Source organism: Vespula vulgaris, chromosome 12, assembly GCF_905475345.1.
Source record: "Vespula vulgaris chromosome 12, iyVesVulg1.1, whole genome shotgun sequence".
Taxonomy (NCBI): domain Eukaryota; kingdom Metazoa; phylum Arthropoda; class Insecta; order Hymenoptera; family Vespidae; genus Vespula; species Vespula vulgaris.
Genome location: NC_066597.1, coordinates 3,461,337 through 3,484,614, shown reverse-complemented (window position 1 = coordinate 3,484,614; position 23,278 = coordinate 3,461,337). Strand labels below are relative to the sequence as shown.

The 23,278-nt window shown below is 32.1% G+C and overlaps 3 protein-coding genes across 15 annotated transcripts in view; all 3 read right to left on the bottom strand.

The window, feature by feature from the left end:
* Position 1: 1 nt before the first annotated feature.
* Positions 2-4,404, bottom strand: LOC127068260 (myb/SANT-like DNA-binding domain-containing protein 3). 2 transcript variants are annotated; one of them, XM_051004201.1, is made up of 3 exons: positions 1,714-4,404; positions 1,299-1,552; positions 2-1,095 (listed from the first exon to the last, which is right to left on the bottom strand). In XM_051004201.1, exons 1-3 carry the CDS (start codon positions 1,980-1,982, stop codon positions 707-709), a joined length of 912 nt encoding a protein of 303 aa, XP_050860158.1. In that variant the 5' UTR covers positions 1,983-4,404; the 3' UTR covers positions 2-706. The 2 variants fall into 2 exon arrangements, with proteins under 2 accessions (XP_050860158.1, XP_050860157.1); XM_051004200.1 differs by having other exon boundaries at positions 4-1,152.
* Positions 4,405-4,709: 305 nt separating this feature from the next.
* Positions 4,710-20,350, bottom strand: LOC127068220 (neurofibromin). Of its 6 annotated transcripts, none has more exons than XM_051004056.1 (25): positions 19,433-20,350; positions 16,971-17,286; positions 16,651-16,869; positions 15,872-16,547; positions 15,513-15,780; positions 15,042-15,419; positions 14,741-14,927; positions 14,576-14,617; positions 14,354-14,427; positions 13,390-14,276; positions 12,975-13,273; positions 12,326-12,887; positions 11,623-12,171; positions 11,344-11,535; positions 9,180-11,268; positions 8,911-9,051; positions 8,566-8,824; positions 8,358-8,476; positions 8,171-8,284; positions 7,434-7,520; positions 7,068-7,270; positions 6,795-6,981; positions 6,448-6,713; positions 6,146-6,319; positions 4,710-5,999 (listed from the first exon to the last, which is right to left on the bottom strand). In XM_051004056.1, exons 1-24 carry the CDS (start codon positions 19,490-19,492, stop codon positions 6,229-6,231), a joined length of 8,265 nt encoding a protein of 2,754 aa, XP_050860013.1. In that variant the 5' UTR covers positions 19,493-20,350; the 3' UTR covers positions 4,710-5,999; positions 6,146-6,228. The 6 variants fall into 6 exon arrangements, with proteins under 6 accessions (XP_050860013.1, XP_050860014.1, XP_050860016.1 ...); XM_051004057.1 differs by having other exon boundaries at positions 7,434-7,493; XM_051004059.1 differs by lacking the exon at positions 7,434-7,520.
* Positions 20,351-21,921: 1,571 nt separating this feature from the next.
* Positions 21,922-23,278, bottom strand: part of LOC127068240 (inositol-pentakisphosphate 2-kinase) — a 138,146-nt gene continuing 136,789 nt past the window's right edge. For all 7 annotated transcript variants that reach the window (XM_051004149.1, XM_051004147.1, XM_051004146.1 and 4 more), the window contains 3 exons: positions 22,780-23,208; positions 22,217-22,683; positions 21,922-22,141 (listed from right to left, as the gene is read on the bottom strand). In XM_051004149.1, coding sequence (XP_050860106.1) covers positions 21,943-22,141; positions 22,217-22,683; positions 22,780-23,208 — 1,095 coding nt within the window. In that variant the 3' untranslated portion in view covers positions 21,922-21,942. The remainder of the gene's footprint in view (positions 22,142-22,216; positions 22,684-22,779; positions 23,209-23,278) is intronic.

The window sequence follows — 23,278 nt, the reverse complement described above, 5'->3', positions numbered from 1 at the left end:
CGCAGTATGACTAGGTACGTATAAAAAAAAAAGAAAAGAAAAAATAGAGCAAATATTTTTTTAACGAAATTACTTACTAAAAATTACCCTACTAATTAAGATTAAAACTGTTTTAATACCGAATAATCACTGCCGAACGTTCATTATACAGAATCGCTGAAAACAAAATTCATGAAAAATATGATTAATATTTGATGGATCTCCCTCGTTAATCAAAAAAGAAATCCGTTTCTCTTTTACGCATACAAATTTTCGATATAAAAATTCAATCTATAAAAACCGATAAATCGTATATGTATTAAATATCTACCGTATCGTTCTAATACCATTCTAATTTCAAATGCCCTCTTTTCATTTCTATCATAATTATATTATTACATCATACGTCGCTTTTTCAATACCTATGAATACTCTTACGATTGTTCCAAAACTGCAAATATGAAAAGGAAACATTAGTTGTCCCTTTTTTTTCTTTTTTTTTTTCACGAAAGAAACATAAGCATTATATTTATTACGATTATACCGCAATAGCATTTATAAATATTTTAAATAAATTGATATTATATATTACGTTATAATCAACTGATGGCTATTATATACTAAAAAAAAAAAAAAGGAATGAAAGAAAAAAAAAAAGAAGAGAAAAGACAGAAAGAAAGAAAGAAAGAAAAAAAGAAAGAAAGAACGATGTTGAATTGATATCTTTTCAATCTTCCTTTATCCTCTCAAGCTTGTAAGTAAAGAAAAGCATTCTAAGCCTAGCTTCTTCTTTACGATAATGAGCCTCCTCCAGTTTGATTCTAGCTTCTTCCTTTAACATCGCTGCTACGTCGACCTTAATCTGAGCCTCTGAGAGTGCAAGAAGTTGCAATTCATCTTCCTTTTGCAAAGATCTTTTCGTCTTACGATGATGATGAAGATCATTTATCCGTGAAGGAGAAGAAACAACAAAGCTTTGAGTCGTATTGGATCTATAAGCTAATTGACTAGGTTCCATCGATTCTTCTTCGTCCGTTGATCTATGATCCATGATCGATAGATCGTTCGTTCCTCGACAATCAGTTGACATTGTTCCTTGCGATGAAATTATACAACCTGTTTGTTTACAACCAATTGCATCTTGTAACCCAGAAATATGTTTTGATGTATTACCTGATATAAATATAATTCAATTTGAAATTTCAAATAAAGGCGGGAAATAATGAATAGCAATATATATATAGGTATATATATATATATGTATACATATAATGTATGTACGTATCTATGTATGTATGTATGTATGTATGTGTATATACCATTAGATTCATTGGATGTATTATCAGCTTCCTTTTTTAAATTCATATTCACAGGTTTCGAAGCGCATACACTTTGCAAAGTAAAAGGTTCGGAATCTTTTGGTTCAAAGACTACGTTAGGCGGTAAGCAACCATTTCCGCTAGTCGGTGGTACTTCCGGTCTCTGTTTCTCATAAACATTTCCGTTTTCCCAAGAGGAAATCGACGATTGTGTAAAATCCTTTGATAATTGACAAAAACTTTTCGAATTGTTTCTAAATAGATATTAATTGAAAAATTTTAGGTTAGATTATTCCAGAGAACAAAGATATTTTTTTTTCTTTTTCTTTTTTTTTTTTTTTGGTTCCTTTTTTTCTTTTCCTTTTCCCTTGGCTTACAATTAATAAATTTGACAAATGTATTGAACATTAATTACCGCGTTTTTTTCTCCTCGCGATTTCTTTTACAAGCTTTCATATTTTCCCAACAACGTCTTAGCTGTACAGCCGAACGTGCACTTTGTGGACCGACCATCGAATTATATTCTTCAGCTAATTGTGTCCAAGCTGATTTTCTTTTACACATTGATATTGGATCAGATTTTCTATCCTCGATATCCTCGTATTTGTTTATCAAAGTTATTAAAATTTCTCGTTCCTCGAAGCTATACGTCTTTCTCGTGCCTTTCAACGATACGGAAGCCATTTTGTCGTAAGAAAAATTATCGAATCGATCTCAATATATTTCATTGTTTAACACTTGTATAGGGTGAATACTGTAAATTATAACGTAATTAATATAAACAAGTAATACGACATATTATAAGAGAAAAACGTGATCGTCGATTTACGAAAAACATTCGTATCGATACCGCAGCGCGCTCTATGAGAAAAATATTGTAATCGCGCGAAATATAAAAACGTTTAAATTCAATCGAGATTTTAATAATACACGTTATTAATGGAATTATCTTTGAATCAACATCTTTGAAGAAACCTTCTGTATAATTCTCAGTCGAGATTGTGTTGTTTAACAAATAGAAATTCGATGATCGTAAACAACATGAATGGTGGTCTCGTCCTTGATTTACCTCTTCTCGATCGGTACACAATCAGTCTATTATTGTATTTCGAAGTGTGAACATAACTGCTCCTGCTTTGGAAATTATTCGTATCGTTTAATCAGTTGTTACATTTTCTAATTAAGAGAGGTAAGATCAACTTGTAATATTTTTTGTATTAATATTAATTATACGTTTATAATCAATCGTCTAATTAATTTTTCTATTATCAATGTTTCCAATTTTACGTATACATTAATTCAACGATTAACTTTATCTTCTTCTATATTTCATTTTTAACATTTATTTTATTCTCTGATTCTAATTTCTATTTTCTTTTTTTTTCTTTTTTTTTTTTTTTTTTTTTTTTGCACTACGATACTTTTTCTTTTTTTGACATTATGCATAATATATTAATGATAACAATTGGATCGTTTATATGTTATTTTTCAATTGATAAATACAAATTTTGTTCAATCGAAAAATTGATGGTATTAGAGAAATAAGTCTGAAAATATATTAAGTATAGGTGCTTTTATTTTAGTATTGTACAATAATTCGATTTGCATTCGAATTTTAATGATAATACTTAATATATTCTAAGAACTTAAAATTCATAACCTTTATATATACATATACATACATACATCATACATACATACATATATATGTGTATATATATATACACATACATATAATACATACATATATATATATATACATATATACACATGTACACACACAGGCGAATACATACATATGTATATACAAAAATTTTTTTCTTTTTGGGTTATATACACGTATACGTATATAACTTTAATATATGTTGTCTCATGTGTATTATATGCAATAAATTTCTATCATATATATATTTTATATATACATATGTGTATATATATATATATATATATATATACACATACATACATACACACATATATATAATATATATAATAATAATTATCTTATTAAACTTATAATATAATAAATACATCACATTTAAGGAGAAGCAGACCTTATTACCACAAAATTGTAGGCCTTTGCAAAGATTTTTTTCTAATCGTATTTCTTATTTACATAGATCATTATTTTATTTATTTATTTATTGATTTATTTTAGAAACTATTATTTAGTCATTTGAGCATTTGTTAACGTTATGTCATGATAGTTGCAACGTTACATCATAATTGATATCTCTGAATTTAGACAATAGAAATTTGCGTTGAAACAAGTGCATGCATAAAAAAGAAAAAAAAAATCTATAATTAGACATTTAGATACATAAATTGCACATTGTGACAATACAAATATAGTAACTTCACATCTATAGGAAAAATAGTCACTTACATTGCTAGAAATAAAGCATAATGTGAAATGAAAAATTAGTCGCATTTGTACTGTACACATCTTTTATAGAATAATTCTCAAATTGTCAGATGTTAAACCTGATAATTAATAAAGTAGGCAATGTGATAAAACTGTCCAACGCATACTACAGCTTCTAATTAGTATATCATTAACAATTATTACTATAGAAAAACAGAAGTACTGTGAAAGCGTTAAGAGAACAGAGACTATATATTTAACTATACAATATATGAGTCAATGATTATGAATAAAATGATCTAAATCATATATTTATGGTTTTGAGATATTTTGACAATTAAGTTGGAATTATTTCAAAATAATTTATCTATAATGACAATTAGAAAAAGTAAATATATTTATTCTTGAAAAATTATTCTTTAATGTAATTTTATTATTTTTAGAATAGCGTGCGATAAAATGTCTTGTAATATCTCGAATGAATTAGACCATTTTCATAATCAATGACTCATACGTAAGTACAAAATCGTTGCGAGTATTCATACAAAATCGTTTACACAGTGATATTTATAAATTCCTTCATATGAATATATTGAACCTTATTTTCATTTTAAAACAATGTCAATAGAAAATGAAAAAACTAAAAGTCCACGAATTAACGAATAAACTAAAAGTAAAAAAGCGATCATGATTAAAAATTCGACATGACAAAGAACATTGAAAAAATTATTTCTCTTGCGATTGTACTTTTTTTTAGTAATTTATATACATCGTTGTACGAGGTACATAACACATAAATCTTTAATTAGTCCAACAATGCTCTCTGTTTCTCTAACGTATTTTCATTAAAGATATTTCAAAAATATCTAAGTACGGGTACGATAGTAGAGACTATATATGTGTGTGTATATATATATATATATATATATATATATATATACACATATATATGTATGTATATAATATATATATATATATACATACACACACACATTATTATTAATGTACGCGATTTTAATTTACATTTCTTATTTTTTCTTTCTTTATTTTTTTTTCTTTTTTTCTTTTTTTTTTTTTTTATTGTGTTAAATCTCTTTTTCTTTTCTTTAAATCCTTTTTTATCATCTCTAAAAACGATCATTATCTCATGAAATTAATTATATTATACATTTTTTTAAAAACGCATCTCTATACAGATAGATATATATATATGTATATATATACATACATACATACATATATATACTCGTATTTAAGTTCTGTACAAACGTACATGTGCGCATTTATTATAGATATATATATATATATATATATATATATATATATATATATATATATATATATATATATATATATATATTCTATTGCTGCAATGAAAGCTATTATTATATACTACTTCGTATGTATAATCCATCGTCTTTGCGCCAGACGAAGAAGAAATCCTAAATTTACGTCGGTCTCATCGTTTTTCTATTACTCTAAAATGTCCCGTTTTTCAAACTGCGGGTAAATAACGCATGGTCTCGTTTTGTACTTTAATAAACATTAGATAATAGAATCATTGGTGTTTTACTTAAGGACTCTAAAGATATTCGTCCTCAGGCTTGAACGCTTTGAGACAGAAAGCATTTGAGTACCAAGAACGACACTGGTCCAGAACTTCTTTTGCTTGTTTAAAACTCGTCAAATACTGTACGAGGATATAAATTTTATATATTATTAATAATAACTTTATGTATGATCTATAGCTTTTCTCTTAATGGGAGAAAAAGAATAACAGAAATAAAAAAGAAATAAACAAAAAAAAAAAAGAGAAAAATAAGATAAAATAGCCCAATGGTAAGAAACGAATGTGAATAATGATCAATGGCTCTCTCTCTCTCTCTTTCTTTCTCTCTTCTCCCTCCCCTCTCTGTGTGTATGTGTATGTGTATGTGTATGTGTATATACTTAATATGATGTGTATGAATGAAGAAATTTTAATTATCTGAAATAATGTTAGGCATTAATCATCATTATCACTCAGCCTTATTAACATTCGATGAATATTATTTACAAGACTGTATATCAACTGTATACTCGTTGATGCCTGCTTAAAGGTGACTTTGAAAACAATGCAAAGGTATGCAAATACGTATATGTACATATTACTAATGAAAATAAATGAAGAGCTACCAATGGGTTGGTTGTTTGGCTATTTGGTTGGTTGGTTGGTTGGGTTGGTTAATTGGTTGGTTGGTTGTTTGCATCCATTCCTGTAGGCTCGTTAGCGTGAGGTGGACGGCATTGGATTAAAGTGACTGGAGATATTACTGCGGTATGTTGGAGCCATATACCTTCATTATAATATAACAAATCATTAGACTTCTAATAACATTAAATAAATTTCACTCTTCATAGGACACATATATATACACGATCACACACACACACACACCACAAGCACAAGCACACGTATACATACATATATGTATATATTTACCTATTTCGACTTTTTACACTTCGAACGCATTGACCTTTCCTTTGTAATTTTCCATGTTGTTTACAATACTGACGTACTAATCGTTAGGAAGGTATACCACCATTACTACTATTTGTAATTTCTGCTTGACTCATTGAGTCCGTGGAAATGCCTCCTTTACTTTCTATACTATGACTAAAATAATTCACATACATATACATATATACATTTACTACAATATATATATATATATTCATCTGTTTTAAATCTGAAAATTAAAAGAAGGAAGAAAGAAAAAAAAAAAAAGGATAAACTCTCCTTACTCTCTGCGCATAAAAGAAGTGCCACGTGAATCATCTGTGTCGTCTGAGAAAGTACGTATATTCATACGATCATTTCCGTAATTAGTAGATTTAGATTTGATGGATGTATTATCTGAACTGTGTCCATCGCTTACGACACGTTTAATTTTTTGAGATGATGCTTCGTTGCTATTCGCAATTTCATTTTCTTCGACCGGAGGACACGATTTTACCATTGCTTCTAAACAATTAACAAACAGCTCCGCACTCTCTGCCGTACAATTGCACTAAAAATGATTAAATATTATATTAGTCATTTCTAATGACATATGTATACATCTATATATATATTATATACATTTATTTACGTTCGAATATGGCCCAGCAAATCTCCATAATCCACCAAAACCATAACTTTGTAAATAGTGAAGCTGCTGTTGACTTGTATCTTCGCAAGCAATCATGTTTTGTATGATTGCTTGTACAGCGTTTAAAATGGCTTGATCATGACAGGAAGACAATACAGTGTTAATTTTTGCATCGAGTAGATTGTGTCTATAAACAATATAATGAACATTGTTTAGTAACAGTTTAAACGTGATAAATTGTGATTTTCATTATTCTAATGAGTGACATCTTACATTACAGGAAAAACTTTTGGAAAGACCACCGATGCCTCTGCTAAGTACTCATAGAGAATACGCGTTTCATTTTCATCCGTTGAGTATTTAACCAAAGTTGCCAAAACAGTGAGAACCAGGATTTGCGTAGGGAAATCCGTTAATACTTCAGGATCAAGTAACACGTTATTTTCATTACTCACGCTCACTCTAGCACTACGATTCTTTAAAAAAGATAACATTGTTAAGATATTTTGTTTAATATATATTTTATTAATTGTTATATTTTGATAAATATCATTGTTCTGTGTTTATAAAAGAAAAAATGTAATGTTATCAGATAATAATAATAATAATAATAATAATAATAATAATAATAATAAGTACCTTTGGCTCTGAATCATCGGTTGGCTTGGTTTCCTTTGCGGTGGGTACAGAGAAGGATCGCTGCGTTTTAAATAAAATTCGGCCAGTCTTGTTAGTGAGACGTGCATCGTTGATTTTGACGTATCGTTCGATGAAGTGCGACACGCGTTAGTAATAAGTTGCATGGTGTATTATGCAATCCGGATATAGGCAGGCACGGGTACACACAATGAGAGAATAAACAAAGATAAATCAAGGAACACCAAACACATTGTGGGTGGTACATCGGAACAATCGCGATCGTTGTTGGACCATAGACAATTTCTGGCATTTATGTAAACATTGTGAAAAAAAAAAGTAATAATAAATAAATAAAGAAAGAAAGAAAGAAATAAAGAAAGAAAGAAAGAAAGAAAGAAAGAAATAAGTGAACAAATAATTACATAAAATATTGGTGTAACATCGATGCCGCCTAATCTGTCATATTTTTAATTAAACACATGCAATCTGCAGTCACATAACAACGCAACTTATTATTATATACGATGATTCTAATTTGTTATATTTGCCAGAGAAATACTATAGAGGGAATTAAACGATTATGTATATCGTTTATAACAAGAGGGAAGTAAATCCGATCTTGGTACATTAAACAATTACATAATATATAGCATTTTGAATGATGACAAAACAGTTTATATTTGTATGACATAAAGTGATAAATAGAAGCATAGAATAAATAGAAGTTATATATATACCTGATGAGCGGAGTATTGTTTCTGTTGCTTCGCTTGAGTTAGCGCAGATTGGTCTAGAAGATCCCAGGACTTTTGTCTTCGATTAGTTGGATTGCTAGTATTTCCAGGTGCATCCTACGAATAGTAAAATGTTAGAATACAGTTAGATGTAATAGAAAAATTTATTACATATATATATATTTCTTACCGTAACATGAGATACCAAAGAATCAAGAAAATCTGTACTACCAGATTCTGTATTATTCTTATTAAGAGAATGTCTGATATGACATCGGCTTCTGACTTCCTCTGACACAGATACTAAAGCTATAAAAAAAAAAAATGATTATATAGAGAATAGTTAACTGACAGTTTCATTTATTTTTTTTTCTCTATAAATATTTTAGAAAACATACCAGCTAAATAAGCCACACTCTCTGGTGATACTTCAAATTTATCTCTTCTATATGGTTTAGCTACAATAGCTAATAGCATAGTTAATACTCTAGCTGTCCTTGTTACGGTTGTTGGAGTGGGATGTCTATATCCTTTCAAAAGATGTCCAACTAATGCAAAATGAAAGTTAGATTTAAATGATAATCCTACTGCATTGTCCAATTGTTTGAAATGTCCTTCCAGTGGTTCACGCATCGACATCATTACTCGCTCTAAAGTCTTCAAAAAATTAATTTACAAAATGTTAAAAAAAAAAAAGAAACTAATAAACATATATTGATAAATGAGTGAATAATATTTCAAACCTTGTCATCAAAAGTACCCTGAGAATCAAGAGTGTGTAAATTTTGTTCGAGAAGAGCCAAACCAGATGCATATAGAGATGCTTCATCCAATTGAAGGACAGATGTGGCCACCCAAAATAAATACCTGTGTATTGGCGATTCCTAAAAAACAAAAAAAAAAGCATAAAAAAGAAATTATTTAAAGCATTATAAAAAGAAAACATAGATATAAATTATAAATAAATGAAAAGAATAATAAAAAAATAATAATATACAGACATAATACTTACAGGCCTAAGAAGTGGTTGTAAGCGCGTAAGACACATCACGATTGCTTCCAAAAGTGTAATGTCATTAAAACTTTCCAAAGCTTTCACTAATATCCTTAACAATTGTTTCATATCCTGATCGTTAATACTTTTACTTATACAACCAAAGACGATTAAAGCACGCGGTTGTAGAGCAGGATTAAAACAAAATGCAAAACTCTTAGCCAAAGATGTCCACGTTTTAAGCCAATCACAATTGAGAATATCTCTCATACAAGCTTCCATTATTTCAAGAAGAGCATCAGTAATTACTTCCAAATTCGTTAAAGACAATCTTTCTCTGTCCTGTGTTCCACAAACGTTTCGTTCGTTTCCATAACGTTTCTCGTTCGAGTAACGATGAGTAGTTCTAAATGCTGTTACAGCCGCAGACTTTACTTTGCTAATACCAAATAGAAGATAAAATTTAGGTAAAGAAAATTCATCTAGGCTCATCCTTAATATTCTGTGCGTATCTTCAGAAAATTGTGGCGAGCTGCAGGTACATAGAGAATGTATACTATTGATAACTAAACCATGAGTAGAGGCTCGCATACTCAGACTTCCAGAACATACTAAAAAAGTAACTGTGTGAAAGAGATATGGTAAATTTTTTCCCACGTCTAAACAATTATTAAATGATAGCATCAATAAATAACGCGCTAAAATAGCTATGCTGTGCCACATTTTGTGTTGCTCGAGAGAAGGTGTTGGCGAAGTGCAAGTTTTATCAACCACTCTGCATAATCTTCCAATTACTTTCTTGGCTACCAATTGAACATTTCCAGAAGCAAGAGCCACAGCTGTATCCGCTATTATTTCAACTCTCGGCGAGCCCAATTCGTTTCCAACGCTACGTTGAATAAAATTATCAAGAACCGTATCTATTAATTCGGGTAATCTTCCAATGGTGCTCCAGATTTTAGCTTGGATACTTGGATACATTTCGACCTCTTTGATCGTTAATGTAATAAGTTTTTCTATTATTTGCGATACTTGCTTCTGACGTTTGCCACCTTCGTCGTTTGGTTTATAAAACTTGACCAAATTCTTCAACCATGGCGTCATGTATTCCAAACACAAATGTTTTAATTCGATGGTAGACACTCGAAATCCTTGAATACATTCCTCGAGAAATTCAAGAGTTAAATGTGGATCGTTTGCGGCTAATGTCTCGCTGAGATGTTTAATAAAAATTGTATTGTTCGATGGTATACATAAACCAGAGGTTTCCAATAGTTGACCTTCAATTTTTAAATCAAACGTTGCCGTTAATGCGCACAATTGATTGTACGCGGCCGTTCGTAAGTTTGGATCAGAACTGCCAAGATTTAATAGAGCCATATTTAATAAGGTACCAGGCACGTCTTTAGGTCGAATCTTAGGATGAACTGACATAGAATCTGGCTGTGATAATTCCCATCTATTCCTTATGTGAATTATAGCTTGCACAATGCTATCACAGTCATTGTGAATAAAGGATAATGGACCAGCTTCATTGGATATAGTAAGGGTAAACTGATTGTCATCTACCAATGAAACTTCTTCTATTTCTGAGGCGTAATAAACGTCATTTAAGAGAACGGAATGTGATAATACTTTACATTTCTCGGCAGAGGTAATTTGTATAGCAGTTGGTCCAACCTTTATGGAAACTTTAGTATCTTTATGGGATAATTTCAAAGCACTGGTAAAAACTTTCAAGTCTTCGTCAAGAGACAAAGTTGCTCCGGGTAATTTCTGATGCTCCATGTCGATAACGTCATTTAAACGACCAGGCCCATCGATGAAAACTACTTTACGATTTCCCTTCAAAGGTGCCAGGATTCTATCATGAAATTTTGTATATTCTCGTACCCAACTATTACAATTATAAATGTACGCAGCGTGAATGTTTTCATAGGCGACTGCAGGCAACACGTAAAACCACTTTTGTAAGAATTCCGTTCTAAATCGATTATCGGAACAAGTATGAGTGAAATCAACAACCAATTCGAATGGTGAATGGCAAAATGGCTTTAAAGTAAGGATGACGTGGTATATTAACAAATCGCTATTAGTTTCTCCGATTCTATAAAAAAAAAAAGGACGATAGTGTTGTAATATCAAATGTCAAGGATAAATCAATATAACAAAAACTACGTACTTATAACGTCTTGCAATATAATAAAATACTGGATAGCCTTGTTTGCTTGTTCCTGCTTGATAAAATATGTTCAAGCTTTTGATACTTTTAAACTCATCCAATTCGTGCATGTTATGTTTCACCATGATTTCTTCAAAATTAGTCGACGACATATCAATGCTTGACCATCGAGCGTAAGATGAAAATAATAAACTGTTGAGAAAGTAGGATTAAAGAGATCTGAATTATAAACGTATATAGAAATAATTGATAAATATATTATTCATATTTCTAACTCACTGAGAATCGACTGGTTTATGTTCTGGAGGACCAAGATATGCCAATAATGTAGCCATTTTGTCAAAAGGTCTTCTACCTACAGCTTTGTGGTCCCTACTACTACTTAGATAGTCACCAATTCGTTCTTGATGATTCCACAAAAGTCTATGCAAAGCTAAAACATTTGCATCGGATACAAAGGACATAGGATGGCTGGTTTGATCAACCGTTTCGCAATCCGATGCTATTTGTATGAAAAATCTTCTGCCTATTTCAAAGTGTGCTCGAAGAAAATCATTGAAAGGTAACATATGTTGTTCTTTACTGAATTCAACGTGATTTGCTATATTTTGCAATATCTTTGACATCAGCATGAGACCACGTTTGACTTGTATCGGTACTGGTTTATTTACTATTCCCATTTCTTGAGGCGACACTATAGCTGGATTAATGAAACGTAAGAATATCACCGTTCCAACAGCACCGATGTTATTTTGTGGACACTGAGGAAATCTTTTACTGAGTACTTGATATAGACAGTGACACATCGAGCGCAATTGTGGAGGAAATCTAAAAAAAAAAAAAAAAGAAAAAAGATAGAAATAAAAATAAAAAATAAAGAATAAACAAAATAGAAACTAAAAGAGTAATAGCGAAATAGCTAACTAAAATATAGAGCAATACGACATATTAAATTATACTTGAGCAAAAAGCAATATCTTACCTATCGGCAGAGGATACTATGGCATCAAATACTTTTTGAGTCAGTGCAATCAAATTACGTCCATTTTGTTCTATATCTTCATTCGCGTCTATTCTTGCGTTATCAACTTCAAATCCTGTTGTACAGTCGTCAAGCAAAGGCCTAATCAATGGTTCTAATAAACTTTGCAAATAACTAGCGCCATAAATCTTGAAACAAAATGCCATAATTTTACTCCCAAGACTGTTGCCACGAAAAAGCGTTTGCATACAATCAGATACTTCAACTTCTCGATAAAACATATTCCATAACAACGGCGATAGCAAGTGTTTTGCATCAAATAAGGTTACGAAAACGCGTGCCAATTCGTCCATCTGGTTTGTTGTTACTACATTAGCTAATGCCATAGCGATAGGTAATTCTCCTTTATCACTGATCATTGTAACTAATTGAACTAATTGCTCAAATCTATCAGCCAATACTGTTTCAGCAAGTGTATCAAATTCGGTTCCTTGTTGTAGAATTTTTGTCAACACTTCCATAAAAGCTGCTCGTGTTTGAAGATCCGGATTGTAGCCTAAACCTAAGGATTGCAATCGAAATTTAGAGAGAGGAAAAAAGAAAGAAAGATATTGTATATGCTAAATATATCTATAAGAATTATATTTACTTATAGAATGCATCAAGCCACTATCAATATTTGCACTGAGAAGATTGCTCATTGCTTGTATTGTAGCATTACGTAACGTAGACAATTTGCCGATTATTTGTGGTTGTCGTGACACTACATCTTTCTCATCGGCTGCCCCATCGTTACATCCATTTAACAAATTCATGAAAAGTGTAAAATACTTAAGAAATAATTGTGACTTTGCTTCCATGGGATCACCACGATCGGATTCTTCAGGTTGAAGAGGAAGTCCACGTAACAATGCTCCTACTGCTTCCATACACGCTTGATCCAATTCCCTGAATTATTAAATGAAATTCAACAAGTGTGATCTCTATAAGACGTTTTAATTAACTAGTTTATTTTGAATTAATTTCACCATATTATATTATACTTGTATTATATTTTGCCATACCTTGTAATAATCGTAACATCAGCACCACTGGGCGGAGCTATTTGATGCGTAGCGCCCATTATCCAATCGGTCAGGTATTCCACTAATTTATTTCGAAATTTCATCTCTTGTCGAAATGCTAAATCGTCGCGCCTTTTCATCATCGCTTCGACGAGCTGACACAATCTGGTCTTAATATGAATGGAATGTACCGACATATCCAAATGTCTAACGTATCTAACAATTGCTAATGTCATTCCTTCTATACTAGTCATTCCAAGATATTCCGATGGTTGATCAGTTTTAGAATCCAATACATTCTTCATTATAAAGATCGTATGGTCGATAAATTGTGTATTAACATCTAATACAATGACTCGCCCTTGATCAAAGAATTTTTCTACTATACTTTTTATTTGGTCAAATAGTATTGGATATAAAGCAGGGCTCATTTCGTGACCGACTAATTCCTGAACATGCTTTTGTATTTGTGCTCCAAACTTTTCATTATTATATGTTAATAATCTGAGAAGATTGAATACGAATTGTGTAACTAGACAATATTGTACATCCTGACTGACGCTCGATAAACAAGGTATCGTTTCTAACTGCTTTGCTGAGCCCTTTTTAGGTTCAGGATTTGGTGGTAATCCAGAAAGCAATCTATTGGAACAACGTTTTTGTAAACACACTCCACCTAATGCACAAAGAAACCCTGTCATATATGCCCATTCGTTAATTTGTTCATCTAATTCATGTTCCGAATTTTGATGAGAAGATCTTCTCATCAAGCTCTTTCCAGTACTACGATGAAACGATTCAACTTGACCATCTTCCGTCTTTGTTTTGGGATAATTAGATAATTGTCGTAACATTGCCTCCCAGTTTTTATACGTTTCTTCCCATGCCTAAATACGAATAATATTATTAATCAAATCGTTCCGCTTCAACGTTTCGTCTAATAAAAATAAATCAAAATACGTACAGGTTGAACACCATTTACACAATGTTCAATTTTTCTCAACAAGGCCATAATCCTCTTCTGTAAAGCAGCTCGTCCTAAAAATTAATTCTAAACAGTCTCTTATTTCGTTAAATAGTAAATATAAAATCTAACAGAAGAATGACAAGAAAAAATGCAAAGAAAGAAAACAATCTTATTCCTTTAAGATGGTTTAGACAATTATTCGTTCATATGCAAACTTACCATGATTATGTTCATGATTATTTATTCTACTATCCCCGCTGGCTGTTACAAACATAAGTTCTTTAATATTTCATTAACTTTCTTTTTCTGGTATTTGTATCTAATCCTTCTTGTTCAACGACTAATTGTGCACAATGTTGGAATTACATTGAGTGTGAAACTCACCAGTGGTTAATATAGTAGAAGCTTGAGCTAATTCAATATATAAATGATAATTGGGAAGTAGGCACGTCACAGTTACTTCATCGCTACCACAGCGAATCTCAGCTTCTTCGCACAATAATGCAAAACATGACATAGATACCAAGACAGCTTCCATATCAATGCTCCATAAATACATAAAGAGGACAACCTATATAGGAAAAAAATTAAAAAAAAAAAAAAAAAAAAATAAATACTTCGTTAATACGCAATTTTTTCACCTCGAAAAAGAGAACGTGTACTTGTTCAAATATATAAAACAAACCTCAAGTTTAATGTGCGCTTGCTTACACGTAGCAATTTGACTACCCACGTTAGCATAATCTTTATTTTGCGAGAGAAACCCATTTCGACAAATTAAAATCTCTCTAAGCCATTTCAATATACCGGTATAGTTGAAAATTTGATGTTGAATAAGTTTTTCAGAAATTGAAGAAAGTACTTGAGAACTAATGTCCCAAAAAGTCTCCATTGGAGCTTCCGGATTCCATGCTTTGATTTTGTCAGGATGGTGTAATACTAACAATGCTTCCATTGCTTCATTAGCTATATCTAGCATCGTTGTTTGATGGACCAAAGTAACAAGACCATTGATCAATTCTAACGTTGAACTTTGCATTTCATGTCCAGCTTTACCTTGATTCTAAAAAAAAAAAAAACATTGAATAAACGTGTTATAAAAGGATATACGAATTATTTTACGTATGTGTTATATACTACATTTTATGATACGTACATTCAACATCAACATGGGATCTGCGTGAATAAGTCGTACCATACATAAGAGCAAATTTTTGTAACTAAAAACCTCTTCCCCTCTATCCTTGCATTTACTTTGTTCTTTTCCCTTGAGAGTTAAGCTTTGTATCATTCGCAACGGCGTGTGCGAATAACTCTGCGTTACTTTGTTCAATGTATCGGTAAACATATTTCTAAGTTCCGTACTTCGCGAATATACCAAATCTATTTGAGGCCACCATGGGAGTCTTGATTCTGTCACGATTCTGAAATATAATTTCGAATAAAAATAAATATTTGTATGAACGGTACAACTATGCGATTTAACAAAATTATCTGAATACATTCAAGTCTTACTTGTATAACGAACTGACCAAGACGAATTGGTATGTCAATGGAAATTCAAATGTAAGTACTTTATTATTATTTGGTTTTATACGGAAGCAGCTTACAAAACAATCTATCATTAAATCAACATCTTGAGCAATATAATTTTGTCCACGAGAGAATTGCTTGCAGGGATTAAACAACAGTACCGTTAGATCATTCATTACTTGTTGTACTAATTTAAAAATGACGTTATTGGAATCCAAATTATTTGTATACGTGGATGCTTTACAAAGCTTAACGCACGTTACAGCGGCAGCTTCTACCAAATGTCTACTGGAACTGCCATGAGTTGCCAAACCTTGTTTAATACTAGTTATAAATTGTCTCTTTTTTTCATGTTTCTGTGAAATAGATATACCAGTATCCGCATTGACAATCTCTTCCAATACTTTAGGCGATAATACTAGCAACATAATTTGCAGCGGCCAAAGAGCAGCATTTCTTCCTTTCTTATTATCGACGTATACATCAAGAATATCAAAAAGTTCTTCGCATGCTTTAGCCAAATCCTCGTTAGGTCTCCTTTGAATATCAGCAAATTCATGCGGATAAGTATCCATCCAATTCCAAATTGCTTTTTCCAATGAATTCATAAGAACCAGATGAGCAGATTTCTTGAGTTGTTTAAATTTTTGTATAGTTTCTATAAAAGGCAGAATTAATATAGAATTAATATTTACATTTCAAAGTATGTGTACGTAGAAGTACACATATCCAAAGAAAGACAGAAAGTAAAAGTATCATACCATTCAAAAGTTTTGTTAATCTATACACGTCAATGTTGATATGCTGAATTAATTCGATGTCGCTATAATCCGGATTTTCATCACCGCAATTAGATAACTCTTGCAGTCTGGCAGATATTCTATTAAAAACTGCGCTGAAAAAGTTTAGGCTCAAGGCAAATAGTACTTTGCTAGCCAAGTTTTTAAGATGCGCATGTTGAGGGATATCATTTGGTATGTCTAAGAAGCAATAACATTTTATATAAAAAATGAAGTCATATAAAAAATTGATACAAAGTTAAAAGAACGATAATGCAAATGACAAATAGAATCGTAATCACCTATAAACTGGCATATCTCTCTAAGCAATAACTTTACATTCATAGCCTCGTCGTATTTCGTGGTGTCTCTTGGTTGATTAACAAGACATTTTTCTAACGTATCCAAAACGATGATAATAGATTCATAACATTGACGATCTTGATCGGTACGTGGATTTCCGATAGAAGGTGCCATTTCGTTGACGCGTTGTAACATCTTTGTGAGGCCAGATATCACAAGAGAGAAACGATATCGAGATATTTGTATCAAACATTTTTTGTTTCTTTCTTCGTTTAAGCGAGAGTGAGTGGTTTGAGGACCGGTACGGCACGGCAGCTGTGTACATATAAAAGAGTATTATATACAATGAAAACTTAAAAAAAGAGATCGTCCAAACGGACTACTATATTATTACTACCACTATTACTATTACTATTATTTTACAATGAAAACATCGAAACGAAGCATTCCATAAAGATGTCTTTCATTTTGTCGACGAAACGAATTTCAATAATAACTTCAATATCAATATCAAATCAGTTTTCGTCCTTTTCTGAATAAAAGACATAGTAGAAAAAGTATCAATCTCGTGCGAACGTGTTCGGATATGTTCGTTCGTGCTCATGACCGAGATTAGACGAGTAAAATAATAAGGATTGGATCGAAGGCTTTGAAAATGGTCTAACCATATGTCTTTGAACGAAGAAGCATAGCAAATGACAAGACAGAGAGACAAGGACAGACAGAGAAACAGAGAAAGAGTGAGAAAGAGATGAACAATAAGATATCGACATTTCCAAGTTTCATTCGTATGTAGAATATCGAAAGCGAAGATTCGGCATCTCTTTTCAGTTGATGATGTGATATGAATCGTGCGCCGAGCGAATACAATTTTCATTCATGCATCGGCAGCACGAAGGGGACAACGTTTGTGTGAGTAAAAGGAGGGGCTGAAAGTGGACGGGATGGGCCAGGCTATATACACCTTTACTGAATAGCTCCCGCGTCGAAGTAGGAGGAAGAACAGAGAGGGTGAGTGTGCCAAGGGGTGGGGGCGAAGGTCAAAGCGTGAAAGGGGAGAAAAGAGGGGAGGGGGTGAAAGGGAGCGCGATGAAGCATCTTTCCATGAATGAGCGAATTGAACGACACGACCAAGTGCTTCTATTTCTCTTTTTTTTTTCTCTTCTTCTTCTTCTTTCCTTGCTCCTCTTTTTTTTTGTTTATCTTCCCTTTCAACCCTTTTTCCATCCTTCTCATATCGAACTTTATTAATAAAAATCAGGAAATATCGTATCGATTCTAGTAATCTTTAAGGTTAAAAGAAAATGTATTTTATGTGAATCGAATTAGAAAAAGAGGGAGAGAGGGAGGGGGAGAGAGAAAGAGAGAGAGAGAGAGAGAGTAACCGCCCCTTTCGTTCATTCGTTGAAAACGTTCGTTAATCACAATCCATCGGCGATCGTTCACCGTCTGACACTTCCGTGACCGCAAGCAACCGCGTGTAGAGAGGAGAGAGAGAGAGAGAGAGAGAGAGAGAGAGAGAGAGAGAGAGAGAGAGAGAGAGAGAGAGAGAGAGAGAGAGAGAGAGAGAGAAAGAGAAAGAGAGAGAGAGAGAGAAGAATCAGTACATGGAGGGAGGGAGGAAAAGAGCAAGGAGATTAAAAGAAAAGAGGCGTGTACGCGCGCGAGCGACAGAGAGAGAGAGAGAGAGAGAGAGAGAATCAGATGAATTGAAAAAAGGGAAAAACGAAGAAGACGTTCTTTCTTTTTTTTATTTTTTTACTTTTTAAAATTTCGTCCATGCATATCGTGTGCTTTCATGTCGTTCTTTTTTTATATGCATATATATATTTCTTTTTTTTCGATTCCTACATACATACGTACAGTTTTAAAGTACATACGTGCTGTATTCTACGAACCGAATCGCGTTCGTCCACTTATCTTCCTTCTATCTTTTTTTGTTTGTTCTTATATTAATTTTTTTATTTTAAAGGAGAGAGTCCTCTAAAATTCTCTTCTCTCTTTTTCTTTTGTTCATCATATTAAGGAACAAATTCATCAAATGAATCAGATCAAATCGAATGAATAGAATGAATAAGATGAATATGAAAAAGAGAGACAGAGACAGAGACAGAGACAGAGAGAGAGAGAGAGAGAGAGAGAAATGTCGAACACCGGAAGAGGGTTGGAAAAAGAGAAAGAAGATGGGCTTGCCGTTCGGAAGGCAGAAAACAGCTTTACGTGTATGAGTGCGTATATACGTATATGTGTCAAGTTAGAAAGAGAGAGAAAGAGAAAGAGAGGTAAAGAGAAGGAGAGAAAGAGAAAAAGAGATAGATAGATAGATATAGATACAGATACAAAGAGAAAGAGAGAGACAGAGAGAGAGGGACAGGCCAAAAGAGGAAAAAGAAAGAAAGAAAGAAAGAAAGAAAGAAAGAAAGAAAGAATGAAAATCGGGGGCGCGACCGATTGTGTGTACCTGTTCCTCGAAACGCGCAATTAGCGAATTGGCCCATTCTACCGGCTTTTGCGTGCCCATCGCCGTCCGAGGTTCAGTGACGAGCCGTCATCACGTAGGACGATTCACGAGCTCGCTACAGGCACTCGACATCGATACGTAGCCATTTACGAACGTCGACTGACGAGAGCCCTGCGTTTCGGCCTCGCCAACCAAGGAGGGGCGCAATAACTCGGGCTCCGGCTCACGAGTACTGGTGGTGGGGGGAAGAGAAAAGGGCTGCTGCCACTGCTGCCGCCGTCGTCCGCTGTTACTGGTAGTTGTATTTGTATTTGTATTCGTGCGCTCGTGCTCTGTGGTGCTGCTGGCTACTGCTGCTGCTCCTGCTGCTATTATTGTTGGTATGTAGTGGTAATGGTAGTGCTGTGTAGTAGTATAATGGTGTGATCCTAGTGTAGTAGTATGGTGGTGGTGCTGCTGTTACTACTACACTACTATTACTACTATTATTATTACTTGCTTCTATCGAAGGGCGCGCTCTCTATCACCCTCTTTATCCTGTTCCTTTCTCTCTCTTTCTTTCTTTCTTTCTTTCTCTCTCTCTCTTTTTGTCTCTTTCAACACATATACAGCTCGTAGAGAATCGTGAACCGATGATAGCCGAAGATGCACGATGTTTCGCGCTCGTCGACCAATCGTCGAACGAACTTGGTTATGTTCAATAATGTATCTACTCGTCTCGAGTGCCCTGTTCGTAATGTATTAAATATGAATTTTTAATGAAAATTTACTTTCGTTGAAATTCTTTGATTATTTATTTCAACTTTATTTCTGCTCTTTCTTTATCTTTCTTTTTTGTATATAGATTGTTCAAACACAGTAGGAATTTTGTTTCCGTTCTATTTGTGAAAAGTGTGAAGTAGGCGAAAGTATGAATGTCTGAAACAAGGAGATAGATTGTCAACGATGACGTTAATTCCGTAATTAAGGTTTTCCTCTTTCTCACGTCCCCACATTCTACATGAAGATACGAGTAAATGCGACCGTTGAAATAACGTGACTTTAATAAGCGTATGTAGGATATCTAGTTAAATTATTACGTTCATTACGTCCGAATGTTCTTTTTTTATTATCTTGTTATGTCATTTTGTTTTGTTTTGTTCCATCACTGTCGATATCGATCGATCGATCGATCGATCGGTTATCGTTCATTTAAAATAATTCGTTAGGTTATGTCAATTGTTCGTTTAAACGTTATTTTACGATTCGAATTAATTAATACTTTTTATACACGACGATACGCTTTTTCTAGTGGAAATGATTGTCGATAATAATTTATGTACGTAAATAGAATATGATTTATAAAATTTTCATGTAAAATTTCGATATTTAATTATAAAACTGAACAAAAATTTTAACGTCGTTTTAATAAAAGGGGTGCATTGTTCTGCACCTTCTTTTGTTTCGGTCCTGACGTTGCTTGACTTTCCCCACTTTTCAACCGTACCATTCATAACTGTTGAACGGCCTTGCACCTTAGAGTCTATTGCTACGAAAATTCGATTACTTTATCACTGTCATGACAGATTATTATATAACATAGGGAAAATATCAATGCGTTAAAGGGTGCAATCAAAATGCATACAATAATGCATCTACATTTTATTCGCCTCAAAAAATATATTTACAAAGTAATTTACTTGAAAATTATTAAAAAAAATTTTTTTTTTTAATAATTTCATAAACGTCCATCTTGTATTACTTTTAAAACCAACAAAAAGAAGATGCAGATAAAAAATAGAGAAAAACATAACCCCTGGTAAGGACACTTTAAATGATATTATAATTATTTTTCATTCATTCTTATAAAAAAAAAGAAATTTTTATATACGAAAAAAAAAATACGAAATATCACTCATTTAATAATGCTTTAGCTTAAATATTTCTATAATACGTTTTATTCGTATTAAATTCTCCCGCGGAATGAATGACGTAATAATAAAACGATCACAGCGCCACCACATACGTAATCGATATACCGACACGACGATACTAGTTACCTTTGTAATTAAGATTTGGATTAGCAATAAATTTTAGTTTTTCTTTTCGAATTTACGCTTCTTATAGAATCCGTAATCGAACTGCGAATATGATAGGAAATAATTTTTGTACTTTTCGTTTAAAGTGAGAAATTTAGAGAAGATTCAGACATTATATCCTTTTGAATTTTATATATATTTATCTGTACTTTGTAATATTTATATTACCTTAAATAATTATGTACTTGTTATGGTATTAATAATACTTTGCAATTATTATTATTAATTAATTAATGGAATAATAATCTATTTTTTTGAGCAAATTATTCCATATAATAAAATATTCATATTGTAATGTAAATAAAATTATGAGAAAAAGAATCATCAATTTGAGGTTAATAATATGATTGTATAAGAGATATAATTAAAATAATTAAGATAATCAATAAATAAAAATAAAATTCAACATACTTAAATATCTATCTTGGATATTCATTGATCATCATTTAGAGATAGTTCTTCTTTCAGTATAGATATCACTGCATCAAGAATATTTATGTCTCTATGACGATGCCTTTCAATACTGTGCATACTCTTTGGATCCAAGTCGGAAACATTAACACTGGTAAGAAAACAAAGATCTTCGGATATTTTAATCACATATTCTTGTGGAACGGACAGCAGTGCTTCGCTGTAAAAAAATATAAACATTAAATTTATATTGATTGAAATTAAAATCAATTCTAATGATGTAAACACAACTTACGGTTTTAATTGTCGGAAAGTTATTAATATTGAACAATCTCTTGCAGTACAAAACAAAAGATAATTTTGTAACGCTATTAAATCCTTATTAATTATGTCACTAGACGTTCTATCACTATTATATTCGACAATTTTATTATTACTTTTATCTATGCACTCTTCGTTGTAGCAAGAAAAATTTTCTTTCCAACGATTTGTATTTTTAATTAACTCAATATTCTCTCTAATTTTAGAATCTGTACTCGACCGATTATCAGCATGATTTCCATTAGAATCTTTGTGTTCTTTCGTATAATTCCAAGAAGAATTTATTAAATGAGAGTATATGATCTCATCGTTTATCACTGTCGAATATTTATCGTAGATATCATAGATATATTCTGTACCGACATATGGTAATCTCTGCATGGAAAGTATTCGTTCCAATACACAATTCTTAGGTAGATTATTACATTCGCGTTTACATTTCTATAAAAAAGATTAAATGAATAATATTTTATCAAGTGATAATTTTTATATCTGTATCATATCAACGAATAATTTATCAAGAAATTAAATTCTTACTTCCTGTACAAGATAAAAAAGTTTTTTTGTTTTCGAAATGAGTTTCTCGTTGGTGTCACGAATAACTTGGGAGTCACGTTCAGAAATATGATAAAAGCGATTACGTTCAAACATAGCTTGCATTAACTCTGAACGTTTACTTTGAGGATAAGAATGCAAAAGTATAGCACAAATCAAATTGCTGAACAAGTTGACAGTGGTCTCTTTTGTACAAATATCAACAGTTTGATAACAATCGTTTAATACAGTTTCAAGATCATTCGTAGAAAATTCATGATCGTAGACGATCGTTCCATCCTTGAAGATTTTCAAATTGTTTTGAGGTGATCTTAACAAGCATTCGATAGCTCCTTTCATACGTTTCTCATCACCAGAGAAAAGATCAAACGGACAATAACTGCTTCGATCATCGATCACTTTCTTCTTCAACTGAAATCAAAGAAATTTCGTTCGATCTTTTAGAAATGATCATTTGAAAGGAGAATAACAATAAAAACAA